Raw genomic sequence first — 20,993 nt, 5'->3', positions numbered from 1 at the left:
TAAACAAATTTTGAATGACTAAAGAAAGTTATAAATCAACTTAAAAATTAAAATCTTCAAGAAACTCAAAATTTCAATACTCAAAACCTACCAAAACACTCTAAAACTAGGCTAAACAAGGTAAAAGTAAGAACTAAACTAAAATAGAAAGAAACTTGTACAGAAATTCCTAATCAAGTCTTAAATGTCTAAAGAAAACTAAGAACACTTCAAAAGTCACTAATTCTAAGAGATTCTAAAACTCACTAATGAAAGCCTAAAAGTACACTCAAACTAGTATAGAAATGAGGACTGCACTAATTGTAGTGTAGTAAAATGCACTGCAGCTTTGTAAACAAGTTTTAAATGTTAAAAGAAAGTTAAGAAACAACCTAAAACCTACCTCTCTACAAAAACTCAAAAATTGACTATTGAGAACCTAAAACTATGCTAGAACTCTCAAATCATGAAAAATTCTCTAAACTAACGGATGAAACTGTAATGTAACTATCTAAACATGTTTTAAATGGTACAAGACTATTGAAAACTATGGTAACTAATGAAAATAGGAAAGAAATCAAAATCTGCTTATGAAAACCAGAAAGATGCACTAGAAAGGTCAAAAATTGCAAATTTCACTAAAGTAACCTAAGAATGTGCAATGTTCTTATCCTAACAAGAGTAAAGTAGTTAACTGAAGCTAAGAAAGATGTCAAATTGTATCAAGTAGCTAAATATCAAAATTTGGCTACTTAAAACCTAAAAAGTGTACTAAATAGGTGAGAAAATGGGAATTCACCTAAAGTAACCTAACAATGTACAATCTTCATATCCTAACAACTTTAAAGTACTTAAATGAAACTAAGAAACATGTCAATTTTGAAGTAGTACACAAATCTCAAAATTAAAGTACTTAAAACCTAAAAAGTGTTGTAAATAGGTGACAATTTCGAAATTGACCTAAACTAACCTAACAATGTGTAATGTTCTTAGCCTAACAAGTTTAAAGAACTTAAATGAAGCTAAGAAAGATGTCAAATTGTATGAAGTAGCTAAATATCAAAATTTGGGTAGTTAAAACCTAAAAAAGCGTACTAAATAGGTGAGAAATTAGGAATTCATCTATAGTAACCTAAGAATGTGTATTTTACACATCCTAACAAGTCTAAAGTTGTGAAATGAAGCTAGGAAACTACTCAAAAGCAATAAACTACCTAAAACTCAAAGTTTGAGTAGTTAGAACCCAAAAAAGTGTACTAAAAGGGTGAGAAAGTGGCAATTCACCTAAAGTAGACTAAGAATAACTAATGTTAATATTCTAACAAGTCTAAAGTAGTGAAATGACACTAGAAAACTACTCAAAAGCAAACAAGTACCTAAAATTGAAATTTTGAGTAGTTAGAACCTAAAAAAGTCTACTAAAAAGGTGAGAAATTTGCAATTCACCTAAAGTAGACTAATTTTAACTAATGTTAATATCCTAATAAGTCTAACTTAGTCAAGTGAAGGTAGGAAACTACTCAAAAGCAAACAAGTACCTAAAACTCAAAGTTTGAGTAGTTTCAACCTAAAAAGTTCACTTAAAGGGTGACAAATTGCCAATTCACCTAAAGTAGAGTAATTTTAAGTAATGTTAACATCCTAACAAGTCTAAAGTAGTGAAAATGATGGTAGGAAAGTGGTCATAAGCAAAGAATTCCCTAAAACTCAAAATGACACTACTTAAAACCTTAAAAAATGTAGTAAAAAGTACCTAATTCAGTCATTACAGGTCAAATTTCGTTCTGTTGTGATTCTGTGATATTTGGAAGTTTAAAAAAGTCCAAATTGATGTATTAAAGCTATTAGAACCATTGATATGAAGTTAGAATGACCTGTATGCAATTTAGTATGTCAAACCATCATATTTGACCCATTTTTGGAACTTGCAAAGTGAATCTAAGTTGCAGTTCTGTTTTGTGCCTAATTAGAGTTCAAACAAGTGTATTTTGATGAATTAAAACTGTTGAAATGATTAGCAAAGTGTAAGAATGGGTTAGCCACAAAATCATTTCCAAAACCACCAATTTTGAGTCAAATTTGGGAAGTAGAAAGGGATTTTGAGTAGCAATTTGGTTTTGAGTAAAATTTGAGTTTCCAAATGTTTCAATTCATCAAACAAAGTTGTTGAAGTGGTTAGTTTTAATCTAGAGCTGCTGTTGTGTAATTTTGAATCTCAAACCACCAATTTTTGGGTCTTTGTTTAAGTCCAATTTTTCCATTTCTTCTGTTTGGCATTTAGACAATGGCTGAACATCTTGCAATTTTATTTCCTTGCAAGAATTTGTTACCAAACCTATAGCCCACCAGATAAAGTCTACTAAAGAGGTGAGTATTGGATTTGTTTTATAAATTTGCTGATGTGTGTGAAGGTGTTGGTTGATTCTACTTTAAATTAAGTCTAGAAGGTGCAGCTTGGTTTATGCTTTATCTTGGTGGTCATATTTTGCTGGAACATGTTCTTTTAGAGGTTTTTTTGCTGTTGTGCTTGCTATCCAACATAACTTGTGTTCTAGCCATGAGTTTAAGGGCTGATTTTAGGCCCTTTTTGTGGTGTTATGATACATAATGTATCAACTTATGCTTGTATTTTTCCTGCTATGTTCTTTTTTATAAAACCATGTTGCATTATTATACTGTTGTACATCCTACTGTTTGGTTGGCTGCCACCTTGCTCTTTTGTATTGGCATGAATGCTGAGATATTCTAAAGTTTGTGAGGTGTGTGAATGATATACTTCTTTCCCTACTTCACAAAGTCGAGTGATATTTTGTATTGGCATGAAGAATTGATTCCTGACACAATTTCTTGAAATCACTACTAAAACCTCAAAATGACTATTAGAAATGCACTAGAATGGTCAAAATATGCAAACTACACTAAACTAGCCTAAGTAACTTCAAAGAAATTGTCCTAACAAGTTTAGAAGGGTAAAACCTAGCTAATTAAAAACTCACTACAAAAACAACCTAGAACTCAAAATATGACACCCTAGAACCTTAAACTAGTAACTAGAATAGGCTAAAAGTTGTCATAATGCATAGTGTATTAAAGTACTAACCAAAACAGTAAAAAAACTATCTACACAAGTTTTAAAACATAAAAGAAAGATAAAAATGAGGGCACAATTCGAAAATACAAAGAAATACAAGATTTGACTATTGAGGACCTAAAATTACACTACTTAAAACCTGAAAAATATCACATGGAGAGGTGACAATTTCGAAATTGACCTAATGAAACCTAAGAATGTGTAATGTTCTTATCCTAACAAGTTTAAAGTACTTAAATAAAGCTAAGAAAGATGTCAAATTGGATCAAGTAGCTAAAACTCAATATGACAACTTATAACCTAAAAGTAGTACCTAGAATACACTAAAAGTGCAAATAATGCAAAGTCTATTAAAGTACTAACCAAAACAGTAAACTAACTATCTACACAAATTTTAAAGTAATGTAAACTAGACTACTTTTAAGTAATGTAAACATCCTAACAAGTCTAAAGTAGTGAAATCAAGTTAGGAAAGTAGTGAAATCAAGTTAGGAAAGTAGTGAAATGCAAAGAATAACCTAAAACTCAAAGTTTGAGTATTTAGGTTCTAAAATATGTACTTAAAAGGTGAGAAATTGCCAATTTACCTAAATTAGACTACTTTTAAGTAATGTAAACATCCAAACAAGTCTAAAGTAGTTAAATCAAGTTAGGAAAGTAGTGAAATGCAAAGAATAACCTAAAACTCAAAGCTTGAGTATTTAGGTTCTAAAAAGTGTACTTAAAAGGTGACAAATTGCCAATTTACCTAAACTAGACTACTTTTAAGTAATGTAGACATCCTAACAAGTCTAAAGTAGTGAAATCAAGTTAGGAAAGTAGCGAAATGCAAAGAATAACCTAAAACTCAAAGTTTGAGTATTTAGGTTCACAAGCACAACAAATTATTGAACTTAAACGTATAACCGCATTGCACGACCATGATGGTGATGGAGATGAATTAGAAGCACCAATACAAGGAGGACAAGAAGAAGAAGAAGAAGAAGAAGAAGAAGAAGAAGAAGAAGAAGAAGATGATGATGATGATGATGATGATGATGATGATGATGATGATGAAGAAGAAGAAAATGATGATGATGAAGAAGAAGAAGAAGATGAAGATCATGATGACGATGATTGAATGTTGGACATCTATTGTAGCAAATTTAACTAGTATTTCAAAAACATTCCAATTGAGTTATGCAAAATACCATCTTAAAAGTTGTATGCAATTATTTTACATTCACTTTAATTTGTACTGATCCTTCCTTAGACTTTTCTATTGTTTCACTTTATTTGTAACCATTTTAATGCAGTCATGACAGGAGAAGGCTCAGAATGTCGTGATAAAGGAAAGGGGGTAGCATGGCCTAAAAAGAGGCAACGACAGGCACCAAAGTATGTACTTAGGGTGCCTTCTACACTACCTACCACTGCTGCCCCCAGTCCATCATCCGTGGGGCCTTCTCCTACCCTGCTTTACACCCTCCTCCTACCCTTATAGTACACCCTCCTCCTACCTCTGTAGTACACCCTCCTCCTACCCCCGCAGCAGACATTCTTCCTCCTCCTGTGATCATTACCCTCACTCCTCCCCCTGTGATTATTACTCTCACTGCTTTCCCTGACCCTACTTTTATACCTTCATCATCTTGTATACCACCTTCTGAGACTGCCACACCATCTGCTAATTCAGATTCAGCTGGTGATGGTGATGGTGTTGACCCGCCCCTCCATGATCAACCATGGATTGAGCCATATGGTAAAGGATAAGACTGTAATCCCTTTTTTAAACATTTTGATGTTTAAAGTTTGTCTTACTTCAAATGACTTTTATTTCTTTATATGCAGGTATATTCCATCCAGGGCTTCCCAGGCCATCACACGATCAATTAAGCAACAATATTTGAGTCCATGGCCTACTTGGGGAGTAATACTTGTAGATGACAAAAAGTCATTCTGGGAGCGTTTTAAGGTGAATAACCAATTAAACTAATTGTCATTCTTATTTTAGTATGTTCATTAATCAATGTTTGTTTTGTTTATTTTCACAGATGAAGGTGTAGTGGAAACCTGAACATGAAACTCAAATACAAAGAAATTTTCACATGAAAGCATCTCATCGACTGTCAGAGATGTTTAGGAATGCCCGCAATGCAGGGGAGTGCCCTTACTGGTTGGGCGAGTAGATTTGGAACTCTTTACTCGCTCATTGGAATTCAACAGAGTTTCGCAATAAGTGTGCTACAACCTAGAGGAACATAGCTTTTGAAAAGGGTGGCACCCTGCATACTGGTGGGTCGATCACGGTTCATGAGCATGTCATTCGTATGGTAAACTTTCTATACTTTTCTGTTTCTTTCATATATAACTTATGTATTTTCTATTTCATGTACACTTCTAACTCTAAATTATGTTACAGGCACAAGCTCTGGGACGGGCGGTCCATGTTGATGACGTCTTTGCACAGACTCATGTTCGGAAAGGCACTAATCAATTCGTTGATGAAAGATCTCGAAAGACTCATGTAAGCAAATAACAAACCTACTAATATTAATTTCTCATTATGTTATTGTATTATTCCCTAACATTGCATTTAATGTTTGAACAGGAAGAATTTTCTACGAAACTTTCACAGGTTAGATCCGAACATGGGTCAGCTTCTACACCGGATGATGCGAGTAATGAGGACGACGACATCCGTAGGACACAGTGTTGGGTCAATGTCGTTGGTGGGAAGAAAAAGGGACGAGTATACGGTGCATGACAACTTGCTGCAAACTATACAACATCAAAAGGAGGTACTCTAAAGCATCAACCTTCTTCTTCCAACAGTACTACAACAACGTGACTAGGAAAATCATGATTTAAGAGAAAATTACAGTGACTTAAGAACCAAGTTTACAAACTTCAAGTCCCTGGTCATGAGAGCGTTGCCTAATGCGGAAGACATTCATTCCACTATCCCTCCAACCCATCCACGACCATCGCCGTCACCCGTCGTCCCTCAGCAGCCCACATCAGTCCAGCCCACGTCAGTCCAGCCCACATCAGTCCAGCCATTTATAGAGCAATAGGATGATGAAAATCATTCTGATGATGACTATGTAGATTATTAGTTTATTTTGTTATTGAACATAGTTCTTAGAACATTTGGATGTTAGAACATTATGTTTAATGTCCAGATGATATTATTTTATGTTTCATGTTTCATTTAAAATAGAAGTTCTTAAATTTGAAGAATACAAATAATGTTATAAAGTTGTTTTTGTCATTAATGATTAAATGATTTTGGGATGCATATTATGGAGGTCTGTCTGTGGTTTGAAAATATTATGCAGGTCTGTCTATGCTATGAACATTTTATGCAGGTTTGTTTCGTTGGATAAGAAATACAAATATGATTTAGTTTTGCCTGGATCGTACCGAAGGATTTACCGAAGGTTTTAAACCTTCGGTAATTACCAAAGGGTGGTAATTACCAAAGGGCAAAAGCCGTCAGTAAACGTTAGCGACAAGGGATTTACCGACGGTATTTTGGCCGTTAATAAGTCGTCGGTAAAAGGTCAATCCCGACGAGTTTTGGCTGTTTCTGACGGCTTTTTCCCTTTTTACGTCTAATTCTAGGACATCCGATGTCATACGTAAGTATATTTTCACCTTCGGACCAAACATTTTTGCAAAATTTATCCAATAGGACGTCGAACTTCTCAATATTCGATATCTTATAACAAATTAACGTTGAATTAAAGTTATAAACGACATCTAATAATTGAATTTATTTACAAAAATGTCACCGATCATTTTTAACGTTGGTTATTCAGTGGTTGGACGTTGAACGCGTGACGTTATACGCAATTTTTATACCAGTGTTCGGCAACCACCAAAGGTAATGTTTCTTCTACTTAACACAAAAAACCATTGGTTTTTGACTTTATGTATGATTTCCTTTCATTTTAATCGATTAGTTTTGTGCATAGACACCATTTGGAGCACTGTTGAGTTCTTTTTTTTCCCTCTTCAGTAGTGGTTGTCTTCTCCTCACCTTCACAGCAACACCTATCTACTGCCTTACCTTCACGATTAGTTTCATTTTTTTATTTTTTATGTGTATTGGTTGTTGCATTTTCATTGGTTATTGCATGTTTTATTGGTTATTACTACTTCTAAAATTCTGGAAATTTTTGTGGTGTATTTTTGTGTTGTATATTTATTTTCCATGGTTTTAGTGGAAGAAAATATTGACGAATTTTTTTTAAAAAAACCCATAAATTGACGTCAGACATAAAGCAATATTCGACGTCAATTTGCTCTATGTTTATCGTCGGATTGTTCTATGTTCGACTCAATTAACTTCAATTTAACGTCTCCCGATATGACGTCGGTCTCGAATTCGACGTGATAAGCCAAAAATTACCGATGTTATACGGTGTTTTTGTACTAGTGTTACACTTACTTGGTCACGATGAGGTCATACCAATTGTAGTATTAGTTACATTAATCTACAAGTTAAACCAAAATATCCATAATTAATTATGATAACTCAAAATTAGCATATAATTAGGTCATGTGACTTAAAGTCATCCAAGTAAAGGGCCCATAAATATTAAGTATAAATAGCAAATTTTACGATGTGCATTAATTACATTTATTTATTACCACGTTGATTACTTTCTAAGGCACTCGAGCAACTTCAGCGCTAGAGTGTCTTCTGCAAACATAACCTTCGTCCAACTAAGAGAGGACGGGTATTCTTGAAGATGATGAATAACCCTGAAGTTGAAGGCTTAAAGTGTTTGACGTGTTTATTGAAGTCTTTGTAGGATATATTGACTTTGTAAGAACATGGTGCCCATTGTGTAGTCGACTTATATTTTTGTGAAGAGAAAAGTTTATGATGTCTACGAGAATCAAGATGGTTGGAGAGAAAGAAAAAAGATCCTCCTTGATTGACATAAGCATTATCTTAGAAGTTTAGGCAAAAATGCAATAAGAGTTCGCTAAATTCAAGAAAATGAGTGTTGAGGAGATGAATGTGTTAAGACAAAAGAACACCGGGTTAAAAAAGACAAAAGAAAATGAATGTCATTTTCCTGCCCACGCTCACACCCCATTCTCTCGCACTGGACCCTCTCATATTTATCACCTTCTATCTCCTTTAACGGGACCATGACACCACACACCTAATACTACAGGATGTGATACCCATGCAAGATTTTTTTAAATAAAAATATAGCATGACTTACTTTTACATTCACGATGTAAGATTAAAATTATTTAAAAAGTAAAGTTTTGTATGTTTTAAAAAAAAAGTAAAAGATAAATAAGAATAGTATTGTAAAAAATTTAGGTATATCAACTTCCATACACTTCCCTCACCACTTTCTTCCTTTCAGACACCACCATCGCTGTCGTTGTTACACCGCCGCGATCCTGCTGCATCTTGTACCGTCGTTGACTCTTCTTCTCATCCTCTCCCTCCTTCACCTTTTTCTTTTCTCCTTTTTTTATTTTTTTTTCTTTTTCTCTCACACTTCTCTAATTAATTTATAAACATATTATATAAAATTGGACGATAAATCCGGCTCTCAATTTATCGATAAAACTATCTACAAATATTTTTCATTAATAAATTTTACTAATAATTTTTAAGAAATTTAATTATCAATCAATTTAACCACCATGTTCAAAGCTCAAAATGAAAAATATATTATCATTTGATCAACATAATTTACCAACAAAAAAATTCATTACTAATAACAATTCTAGATTACCTAAATTTTACCGAGTGAATTTATTGATAAATATTTTCATCTGTAAATTAAATTGATGAACTTTACGAATAGACTAAATTCATGAGTAAAATTTGTTTTTAAATTTTATTTTATTGACAAATTTATTTATGTTGGTAAAATTCCATCAACAATTAAAAAACTTATTAAGAAAAATACAATAATTTAATTATAAAATTTTCACCTTAAGATAGTTATTTTTTATGAGAGTTTTGTAATGTAAATCTATCAATATTATTTGCTCTTTTTTTCAAATTTGTTAACCATTTTTTCACTCCTTTCTATATATTTTTCTCTAATTACATCGTATACTATAAATTTATGGCAAAATAATACTTTGACATTCCTTAAAAAGATACACATAATTGACGACCACTTTAATAATATAAAAATTTATGTTGGAATTTTAAGTTAAAAATAAAACAAAAATAAGTAAAATATTATTATTTTAGATTGTAATGTGAATATTTTTTTTTCTTTTTGGATTATTGTACCACAACAACTTGTATGTCCTCTCTAGATATATTAAGTCTTCAAGATGAATCTTAAGTGTTACTCAATATTTTGATTGTGTATGAGTACTTGTGCAAGTCTATCATTCCGTATAAAGTGGTCGGAACATCAACTTTATTTGACATTTTACAATATAATAGAAGAAGGAAAAGCACACCTAGTAAAGAAACCATGCTGATTCCCATTATTCCAATAAGCTATACTAGAGACTAGAAACATGAAGCACACTCTAATGATCCCATGGCAGTGAGTTCTGCATTATTTAAGATAAAACTATATCAAACAACATTACTTTTAAGATTAAGAATCAAACGACGCAAAGTTCAGAAGTTCTGCATTGTGTTCAAGCCGAGCCATGTCACGTGTGGTCAAGGTAAGCCATGCCTCTATGCCATCTCCATCCTTTGTGCTCATCAAAGTTCCCAAATTTTTTATGGGCACAGGAATGGTGCTAGCATAACTGGGCTTTCCCCATCCAAAATCAACTTCATAGAACTCAAACCCTACCCAACTGGTAAACCCATAACCTCGAACACCCTTTTCTTCAGCCAGTCTCCTTGCTTCTTCTATAGCCTGAACTACTTCAACAAACTCATCACTCTGAAGTTTCTTTATATAATCTCCATCAACTTTTCCTATCGTTTCCCTCGTTCTCTCTGCCAAATCACGCAACCCCACTTCCCCCTCCACTTCCACCAACGAAGACACCGCGTATTGCCAAATGTTTCCAACTGAATGCTTCGACAAAGATGGAACCATTCTGCTGCGAATGTTCACAGTGTGGGATACCGCAGAAGCAACAATTATTTCTTCCCCAGAATCTAAACTTTCTTTCGCTGCTTCCAGTGATGATTTCCATAGCAGCGTCGTCACGGCTTCAACGCGTGAGGGATTGAAACTGGGGCACCCTATGGTTTGTCTCAATCTAGAAATACTGCTGCCACTAAATATGAATCTCTTTGTCACAGTCTTTTCTTGGCCAACCATGCCACTTGTCATGTCAACGGATATGTTCCTCGATGGGAAAAGCAGACTTGCCTCTTCCATTGGAGGTGGAACGAGGTTGCTATTGCCGTGTCCACGTGATGTTGCAGCCCAAGCGTTGAGAAACGATGCTGCAGTGGAAGCATCAGCGATCTTGTGTGAGAAGCACACGCCAAGGGCTATGCCCCCACACTTGAATTGGCTCAACTGAACTGCCATGATCCCGAACGTATCCCTTTGTTGTGGTTCAAGGTTGTAAGGAGGACATGGGAGAAGTTCATAGAGGGTGTGAAGTTGAGGGTTTTGGAGAATGTTTGAGAGCTCAATGGGGAGTTTAGAGTGGATGAAAAGAACACCCTCGTCGTTGCACTCAATGATTGAAGAGTTTCTGAGTCTTCCGCAAAATGGGTAATAGAGAGTGAGGACTTGTGACAGAGAAGTTTTCAACTTTTGTGACAGTGCACTGTGGTCAGTGGCAGCAAAGGTTCTAACATCAGAGGCAGAGTAAAAGAGCAGAATGGGAACATGGAATGAAGGAGCCAATTGGTCGAGAAAAGAGAGTTTGAAGTGCTGAATAGGGGTTGGGGAAGATGGCTTTACTGTCTCCTTCGATATAATGCCATATTCCTCACCCATTTCAATTTCTCTCACAAGATATTAATATTTGTCAGTGATAGGTATATGACTACGGTTTTCTTTCTCAAAGGTTCCACCCTTATATAAGATCATTTGTGCATTAATTTAAAAAAAAATATTGGAGACAACACATGTCTCACAAATAAAGTTAATTTACGTAATATAGCTTAGTGATTATATATTTATTTATTTAGATAGACAAGGTTGTAATATAACTACTCCTTAAGATGTTACATTTTTTATGTAAGGTTTTCAATTTAATTAAGGTATTGGGATCGAAAAAGTCCAGGTGGTTGTTGTAAGAGAAAATGAGAAGAATATATATTTCTTTTTATCTTGAGGCTGAAAATTTTCTTGTTGTCAAAGAAAAATGTAAAGATATAAAAAATGACATTTTAGAAGTGATTTAAAAATAATAAGAATCGATTATTTTATAAATAAAAGGTTTTAATATAAATAGTTTTGTTACGAACGAGTTTTATATTTTTAAAACGCATCATCTCTTTAGAAATCATTTTTCTAAAGTTCTTTGACTTTGAGAGTTTTTCTTCTTCAGTTTGTTGAAGATCGAATATTGCTAGGGTGATCCTTGAGGTGAGCTTTTCACGTCCATTCGATCAATTTCTTAGATAGAATAAGTTGGTTTTCTCTTCTTCTCTTTGGTCTATTTTGTCTTCCTTTTCATGTAAATTATATGGGGTTGCAAGTGACGTTTGAGTCATCTTTAAAAGTCTTTGTTTATAAGTTGTCCTAATGGTGTGCCCTGATTATATTTATATTGTTCATAAGGGCAAATAGAGCTTCCTATGTTTTTGGAAGTATTATTGAGTTGTTTGGTCATCTATCAGATAAGGAAGCTAATTGTTTTATTTTAAAGTTATAAATCTGATGAATATGATAAATTGCATGTCTAGTTGATGTAAGTATGTTGAATTGTTGATTTGGTGTTTGAGTTGTTGAAATTTGAATGTGTTACTATGTTTGCGTGTTGTTTTGCTTTGTCTAAATTGGTGTGGAATTAAGAAATTCAGGATCGGATAATTTGAGCAAGTAGTGAGTTAGTATGCATTTCGATATTGAAAACTATTTTCGAACAAAGCATTAAGTCAGGAATATCAATTTAATCATCTAAACAAGTCTCTTTTTCCCCAAATCACATAACTGAATCTGTTGTTTTCTAGTATGACATTAAGTGGCGACCAATTGACATTAAGCGTCAATTCCTTGTGTTGGTCTAAGAACAGATTTAGCTCTAGACTACTGAGCATAAGGTTTGTACCGTTGAGCGCACATATTTGCGAATGCTCCAGCGTTAAGCGGTGGTAAGGCATCACTTAATGCCACTTTTCACTATAGGTCTGGAACAATTTAATTTTAGGTCAATGAGACAAAAAATGATGTTGCTAAGCGAGACATTTTACGAGAAGAATGATACTGAGCGTGAAGACTATTGTTGAGTATCATCTTTTACGAAAGGTTTGGCGTTGAGTGTCATGAATGTCGCTAAGCGCTCTCTTTTGCGAGAGGTATTGTGTTGAGTGTCACTTTAGAGCGCCAATGTATATTTATGCTTAGATTTGTTTAAAATGGATTTCTATGAATATGATGTATATTAATATGTATTATGGATTGTCAACATGATTGTGGATATGTGTGCTGATGATGTTGTGAGAATTTTAAGGAGAAATTCTTTGTGGTGATGCGTTTATGTATGCATTGACATTCGGGGTTCATTAAGGAGGTATCCTGAACTTTAATAACTATTCACACTCAAATAGAGTAGAATGAGTTTTGTGGTGAAAATTGTGGGAGGTCATAGTTTATAGACATTGGTTTGGTCCTAGGTGCGAAGGAAACTAACCTTATGAGTAGTAGGCTGATAACCTCTTTGTTTATAACTTTGTAGAATATAAATACTACTATAAGTGCATGTCTATAGTGAAATCCAATGTCAAAGGCATGTATTCGGATAATTGAGTCTAGTGTTAACTATTTATCTATATTTATATGATTAATTGTTTTTAATTCATGTTTAGATTTTATCTATTGTGATTTAATTGTTTATGAAAACTCTTTTGTGCATTAGCTTACTCTATTGTATCTTTTATTATCTCTTGTATGCTATTTGTTTCTTTCGCAATTATTATCTTATTGATGTAAGCAAAGGGATAGGAGTTGAAGTGTCTCTGGTTGAAGACAATGATACTACATAATTTTTCTTCATGATTGTCTAGTTAGTTCACATATATTTTACTATTATAGTTATTTTTTACTATAATTGTAATTATACTTTTATAGTTTAAAACGATATGTTTTGTTTTATCAATCTTATAACGTCTTATTTTATCACTTCTAAACTACTAAAATTGGAATATTATATTTTAGAGAAATCTAATTTAAGTTTTAAGTAGGTAAAGTCTTTATTTTTGGTTTAAAACACTAGTCTAAAAAATATATTGAAATTATTGAATAGGTAAAGTCTTTTCGTGGGGAGTTTCTTGTTTTTTTGTTTATTTTTGTTTTGAAATTATTGAAATTATTGTAGACTTTAGTTTTTTACAAATTTAATAATAATTAGAAAGAAAAAGATATAACACAGCCCTCCAATCAAAAATCAACATCAACATCATCAAATATTTTGTTATTAAAGTGGAAAACAAATGAACGAACAGAGCAAGAGTAAAAAATTGCGGTGTCACGGGTTTTTGTGTGTGGATGTAAGAGAGGATGGAGATGAGAGAGAAACAAAATTGGATAAATGAGGAAGATGAATTAAGATGAGGTGAGAGTTTCTGATTTTTTTTTTCAGTTGGGAATACTATAGGGATGATAGAGAGAAGGTTGAAGTGAGAGAGATAAAAGAGAAAGAGTTGAGAGGAATGATTGATGAGACAGAGACGTGAGTAAGGGAAACTCGATATACTTTACTAAAATGTACCTATTTAAAAAAGAACTTACGTAGGTTAACAAACCCATATATATCCCCTCTCATAATTTTTTAAATTATTGTTATATTTCACTTTTTAAAAGTATCATTTTAAGTTCTTCACTATGCTAATGTTCTTGGTATAATAATTGTTATAGTTCTCCATCTCCGTTTTTGCGTCGGTTTTGGCTAAACACGTGGTTTATATGTTTATTCAAATTACCTCACTCATCTTTGATTTATCCACCACGCTTTATTTTTGCAATTTGCTATAAGTCACTGAGGTTTTCAACTTTTTCACCCTCTATAAGACCCTTTTTTTAATTTATATTGACCTATAGTCAAACAATTTATTTCTGCTTGATGAATTAATAAATGTTGACAACACTTTTTACCTTAATTTTCTAACATAAAATTTTCACCCTAGGTCAAAAACTGGTGTAGGAAGACATAGATAAAATTTTTAAATATATCCCGGATATTAATCTTATAAGTAAAATTTTACAAGGGATAAGCATATAATTTATAATAATTAGAAATTCGTGCTATTAATAAATTGTTCTGGTTCACCTTAAATAAATTCTTTTACTTTTATAAGAAAATATTTTTTTTATGGACAAATAAATATTAATTATAAAGTACTTAGTGTATTAATTCTACCCCTTTAACAAAAAATATATATTTAATTTTTTCATTAGCTATTCAAAATAATCAAATAACAATACTTATCAAAATCCTACTATTCTTGCTAAGTTTATAAAAAAATATATCCATTAAGTTATTAAGACAGACACATCTAATTCATTATAATATTATATAGTAAAAAGAGAATCTCTCAATCAATTTCCTGGTATAAGTACAAATTTAATTCAATTTAGTAAGATTTTGAATTTGTGTTTTATGATAGTTTGGAAAAGAAAATATATTATAATGGAGAATAATCTCTAAAAAATGTATCAATATTATATTTTTTATCGATAATATAATTATAAAAAAGCACCTTAAATTTTATGTTTTATAAATCTTAAGTTTAGTATATTTTATTCTTAAATTTGATTTTACAAATAACTATTTAGGTTCACTCATTCATTAAAACTATTTCTCAGGTTAAAATATAATAAAATATGACTTTAAGAAAAAAAATATTAAAAATTTCTTAATTCCAAATTTTGTTTCATTTTAACATTTGAAAAGTAATTAATAAAAATTAAAATAATTTTTAGAAATGAAAGGAATACTTGAAGATATTATTTTAGATAATCTCTTAGGATCTCTTTTTCTTTTATATTTGAATCTGTTTTTATTTTGTCATGGCTTTATTCCTATCCTTGGAATTGAAGACTAATCTCCCTTGTTGACAGAGACTGAAACACTAATCATAACATATATGAAAGTAAACGTATATAACTAAAGGAATATGAATAATTAATTAAAGTCATTTTATTTGAAAATTATTCAAAAGACTATTCTACAATCTTTTTGATTTAATCTCATCAACTTATAAAATCTAAACACTTTATGATTACTAAAAGGATGAGACATGTGATAACAAATAAGTTTTATGATATTAGCTCTTTGAGAGAGAGTAAAGATACAAGGTATAACAAAAGTATAAATATATAAACATGACAAGAATATAAAAATTAAATTATTCTTGACTAATATATATATATATATATATATATATATATATATATATATATAATCAACTAACATTTTTTTCAAACTTATATTTATTAATATGAACTACTAATACTTTGTTAGTTAAAAAATAAAAATTCGTAAAAAAGTAAATTTTATAAATAAATCAATAATTTATATAGTTGAAGAGATAAAAGATAATATAATAACAAATGAAATAACAATTGGTGTGCATTTTATATTTATATATTTATGAAAGACTCTGAACTATTAACAATTTAAATAACATTTTTTTATTATAATATATAGGAGTTGGTTAAAAAAAAGAAAAATTTATGTCCAATCAAACTAGTTAGGAAATGGTTAGAGTCATGGACCAATGTTCAAAGAAACCACTTTTTCTTATCTCAAATTTAAATAGCATTGACTCTTTTTAAAATCAAATCTCATTTTTCTAACCTACTTAATTATGGATTTTAAAAAGTCCTAACCCTCAAAGTCCCACAAAGGGAGTTGGGATAGTATTAGAATGATGCTAACCTTTCAAACTAAATTAATTCATTTTTAATGTATTTTTAATTAGTTTTGTTCAATAGTTTTCATTTTGTATGATGTTTTATTAATATCTTTTTTAATTAAATACAAATATATAAATATTGATTTTATCAAAAACTATTCAAAATAAATTTTTAATTGTAATTATATTTTAAATATATAATTTCATTATTTTGAAAAGTTAAAAAAAATTATATTTTTTTTCATTTAAGAAAAAGGACAAAAATTTTCAAAAAAGAAATTGTAAAAATAACACAGTTCAAAATTCAGTTATTCAATGATCGAATTTTGATCTAAAAAAATGTTATTTGTGTAAATATTTAACATATTAGTTATCGATACATTTTAAATTCAAGTCTACCGTTTGGGTAAAAAAATCACGTCATTTGATAGATCTTTAGAGTGTATATGTGAATGTGAATTTCCGTATTGGAAAGAAATGAAAAAATTCAACAAGTGAAAAAGATTCATAAATATAATATTTTAAAGTTTTTGAAATCGAATATGATGTGTTTTATTTTTGTAGTTTGTATTAGTAGTATAAGTAAGTGCTTTTGTTTGACAGATGTTCTCGTTACAACATAACAACTATTTGCTTCATTCTATATATAAACAGAACACATGTACATTTTAATGTAGATATACAACATATCAATTCATACAGAAAAAAACAGAGTTATTCTTTTCTCTCTACTTTTACCTCTGTCACTCGGGGCAAGCGGTTCCTCTTTTCTTTAAATTGTTCCATTAGAACTGGTATCCAGAGCTCAAGGTTGAAGACTTGAGAGCTTCAAAAATCATCAAGGCACAGTGAAGGCTTGACGAAAAGGTGGTTGAAGCAGATCAAGACTATGTTTCTTGATTGAGGGTGTAAAGGGTGGCTAGCAGTGACATCTCATCAACTAATCTACCAATTCTCACGAAGAAAAATTGGAGTAGATGGAGTACTCAGATGAGGGCATTATTCAGATATCAAGATGTGAATGAGGTGGTCGAAGGGGACTGTCAAGAACTGCCTACGGGTGTTGTAGATGAAAGAAAGGCTTAGGAAAGAAAGAAGGATAATAAAGCATTATTTCTAATCCATCAATGCGTGGATGATGCGCATTTCAAAAAGATCCAACATGCAAAGACGATGAGAGAAGCTTGGAGCATTCTTGTTAGATGTCATACTGGAGGAGAGAAAATCAAGAAGGTTAAGTTACAGACTTTGAGAAAGTAGTATGAATTGATGCAAATGTTGGAGGGTGACAAAGTCAGAGAATATTTTGACAAAGTGGTTCCCATCACCAATCAAATGAAGGGATGTGGAGAAGTTATCATGGATCTAATGGTGATTGAAAAGATCATGAGATCTTTACCTCAGAAAATTGATTACATAGTCGTGGCCATAGAAGAGTCAAGAAAGCTGGAAAAGATGAAAATAGAAGAATTGCAAAGCTCTCTAGAAGTGCATGAGATGAGGATGTTTGACAGAAATCCTGTCAAGATTGATGAACAAACTTTGAAGGTTCATCATGCCAAGAGTGATGCAAAGAAAAAAAAGAAGAATTGGAAAGGAAAGAAGGGGAATTGGAAGTCCAATAGATCAAATGATGATCAAAATGATGAATCAGATGCAATGGTGGATAAAGGCAATATGGAGAAGCATCAAACGAAGAAAGATAAGAAGAGTATAGAGTGTTACAACTGCCATAAATTTGGACACTATGGGTATGAGTGTTATGCCAACAAAGGAAAATAGAAAAGGCACTAGAGCAAGGAGGCTTATCGAGCTCAAGAAGACTCGAACTCAAAATCCCTCACCTTAATGGTAACCATGACTACAACTAATTCTAGGTCTCAAGACAAGATGTGGTATCTAGATTCAGGATGTTCGAATCACATGACCTATCACAAAGAATGGTTGATTAATCTTGATGAATCCAAGAAAAGTAAGGTGAAGGTTGCAGATGACAGTATCCTGAAAGTAGAAGGAATTGGAGATGTGATTATCAGGAGGAAAGATGGTTCACAGGCCAGAATCACCAATGTGTTGCTTGTTCCAGAAATGAAATGTAACTTGCTAAGTCTTGGACAATTGGTGGAAAAAGGATTCACAGCGGTGATGGGAAGCCTTAACAGAATGGAGTTGTATGATGGCAACAAAGATTTGGTCTTGAGGTGAAAGATTTCAAAAAATAGAACATTTCAGGTTAACATTGATGCTGTAGAAAACTTGGAGTGCATGTCTGCAGTGAAGGAGGATGAAAGTTGGATTTGGCACCGAAGATTTGGCTATTTGAACTTCAAAGATTTGAAACATATTGGTAAGCAAAAAATGGTATCTAGAATTCCAAGTATTACAATTCCAGAAAGTGTTTGTGATTCGTGCTTGGCTAGAAAGCAGACAAGGAAGCCATTCAAGTCTCAGATTAGAATGAGAGCCAAAGATTCTTTGGAAGTGGTGTATTCTGATATTTGCGGACCGTTTGAGGTACCTTCTTTGGCTGGAAATAGATATTTCATAACGTTTGTGGATGAGTTCAACAGGATGCTATGGATTTATGTGATCAAGGTGAAGAGTGATGCACTTGATACTTTCATAAAATTTAAGGCCTATGTTGAAAGAGAGAGTGGGAAGAAGCTGAAGATCCTTCGAACGGATGGAGGAAGAGAATATACTTCTGGAGACTTTAAGAATCATTGTCAGACATGTGGAATAATGCACGAAGTCACAACACCCTACACACCGCAACATAATGGATTGGCAGAAATGAGAAATCATACCATTGTAAACATGGCCAGATGTCTCTCAAAGGAGAAGAATTTCCCACGTAAATTTTGGGGAGAGGATGTATGTACATCTGTCCACATTCTTAACAGATGTCCAACTAAGAGATTAGAGGGCAAGGTGCCTCTAGAAGTTTGGACTGGAGAGAAGCCAGTTGTTGGCTATTTTAAGGTGTTCGGTTCACTTGCATACAACCATGTAGCAGATCAAAAATGCACCAAACTTCAGGATAAGAGTGAGGCAATGATATTTGTTGGATATCATGCCACTAGTACCTACAAGTTGTATGATCCAGTCAAAGAGAAGATGGTGTTAAGCAGGATGTAATGGTGCTTGAGAAAGAAAGCTGGAACTAGGATGAAATGCAATCCAGTTTGAAGAAGACTAGAGTAACTGGAATTATTGACAACTCTAGGTCTACAGAACCAAAAACTGAAATTTTAGAAGTCAATGACTCAGTCCAGCACACCGTGAATAAGAGACATCAAAGACAAAGGGTAATTCCTCAAAGATTTTCTGGATTTGAAGTATACATTGATGCTCAAATTGATGAAGGAGGAAATCTGGTGCATATAGCCTTAATGTCTGGAGCAGACCATTGAATGAGATGGAAGCAATGGAGCAGCTAGTTTAGAGTAAGGCAATGGAAGAAGAAATTAAATCTATAGAGAAGAATAAAACCTGGAGGTTAGTAGAACTTCCTGCTGGAAAGCAATGCATAGGTGTGAAGTGGATCTTTAAGAAGAAATTGAATCCAGATGGGATAGTTTCTGTAACATCCCATAATCTCACACTTGATAATTCATAATTTATATATTGTAGCATTACATTTAAGGTAACATCCCATAATCTCAGACTTGATAATTCATAGTTGATATATATATATATAGGGGTTTGCTAACGCGCGTACGCCTGTTTTTCAGTTGGTACATTTTAGCAATGTGTATCGGATTTTAGTAGACAAAAATATCCTTATATACCATGGATTCTAAGTTTTAAGGTTAAGGGTATTTTAATAATTTTCATTCTCAAAACTAAAAAAAAAAAAAGAAACCCCCAAACCCTTACTCACCTCTCTCATTCCTCTCAACCCTTTCTCTTTCATCTTTCTCACTCCAATCTTTTCTCTATCATCCCTACTATACCCCCAATTGAAAAAATCAGAAACACTTGCCTTTAAACAATCTTACAAAAAAATGATTTTATAATGAGTTTTCATCTTATAATTTTTGTCTTATCTAATTTTATCCAATTTTCACAAGCATAAAGGAATTGGTAATTGACCTGGAAAAAATCAGAAATACTTGTTGTTAAACAATTTCTTACAAAAATGATTTTATAATGAGTTTTTATTTTATAATTTTTGTCTTATCTAATTTTATCTAATTTTCACAAGCATAATGACATCAAAGGAATTGGTAATTAGCCTGGAAAAAATCAGAAACACTCATTGTTAAACAATTTCTTACAAACAATGACTTTATAATGAGTTTTCATTTTATAATTTTTGTCGTATATAATTTTATCTAATTTTCACAAGCATAATGACTTCCGAAAAGAATTGGTAATTGGCCTGGAAGGTTTTTTTAGAGATGATGATTCAACATATGCAGATGATGAAATTAGAGAGATTAGTGAAGATGGTGAAATTGAAGAGATCTTGAATGAACCTTTGCCTGAAGGTGAATATGTCAATGACTCAACTCTTTACAAAGGCAAATTGTTTAAAGGCAAGTGTTTCTGATTTTTTTCAATTGGGGCTACAGTAGGGATGATAGAGAAAAGGTTGGAGTGAGAGAGATGAAAGAGAAATGATTGTGAGGAATGAGAGAGGTGAGTAAGGGTTTGGGGGCTTTCTTTTTTCTTTTTTAAGTTTTGAGAATGAAAATTATTAAAATACCCTTAACCTTAAAACTTAGAATCCATGATATATAACGGTATTTTTGTCTACTAAAATCCGGTACACATTGCTAAAATGTACTAACTGAAAAACAGGCGTACGCGCGTTAGCAAATCCCATATATATATATATATATATATATATATATATATATATATATATGTGTGTGTGTGTGTGTGTGTGTGCGTGTGTGTGTGTGTGTGTGTGTGTGTTTGTTTGTGTTT

General features: G+C 32.3%; 2 protein-coding genes across 2 annotated transcripts; one reads left to right on the top strand and one right to left on the bottom strand.

Annotated features, from left to right (window-relative positions):
* The first annotated feature begins 4,367 nt into the window (after positions 1–4,367).
* On the top strand, positions 4,368–4,822 carry LOC108346709 (classical arabinogalactan protein 4). The gene is made up of 2 exons (XM_017585766.1): positions 4,368–4,409; positions 4,496–4,822. The coding sequence occupies exons 1-2, from the start codon at positions 4,368–4,370 to the stop codon at positions 4,820–4,822; spliced, it is 369 nt and encodes a 122-aa protein (XP_017441255.1).
* A 4,832-nt stretch (positions 4,823–9,654) lies between these two features.
* LOC108346708 (stemmadenine O-acetyltransferase) lies at positions 9,655–10,974 on the bottom strand. Its single transcript, XM_017585765.1, has one exon. The coding sequence runs from the start codon at positions 10,972–10,974 to the stop codon at positions 9,655–9,657; it is 1,320 nt and encodes a 439-aa protein (XP_017441254.1).
* Positions 10,975–20,993: the final 10,019 nt, after the last annotated feature.

Source organism: Vigna angularis, chromosome 9 (genome assembly GCF_016808095.1).
Source record: "Vigna angularis cultivar LongXiaoDou No.4 chromosome 9, ASM1680809v1, whole genome shotgun sequence".
Lineage (NCBI taxonomy): Eukaryota > Viridiplantae > Streptophyta > Magnoliopsida > Fabales > Fabaceae > Vigna > Vigna angularis.
This window is presented reverse-complemented; position numbering and strand designations above follow the sequence as displayed.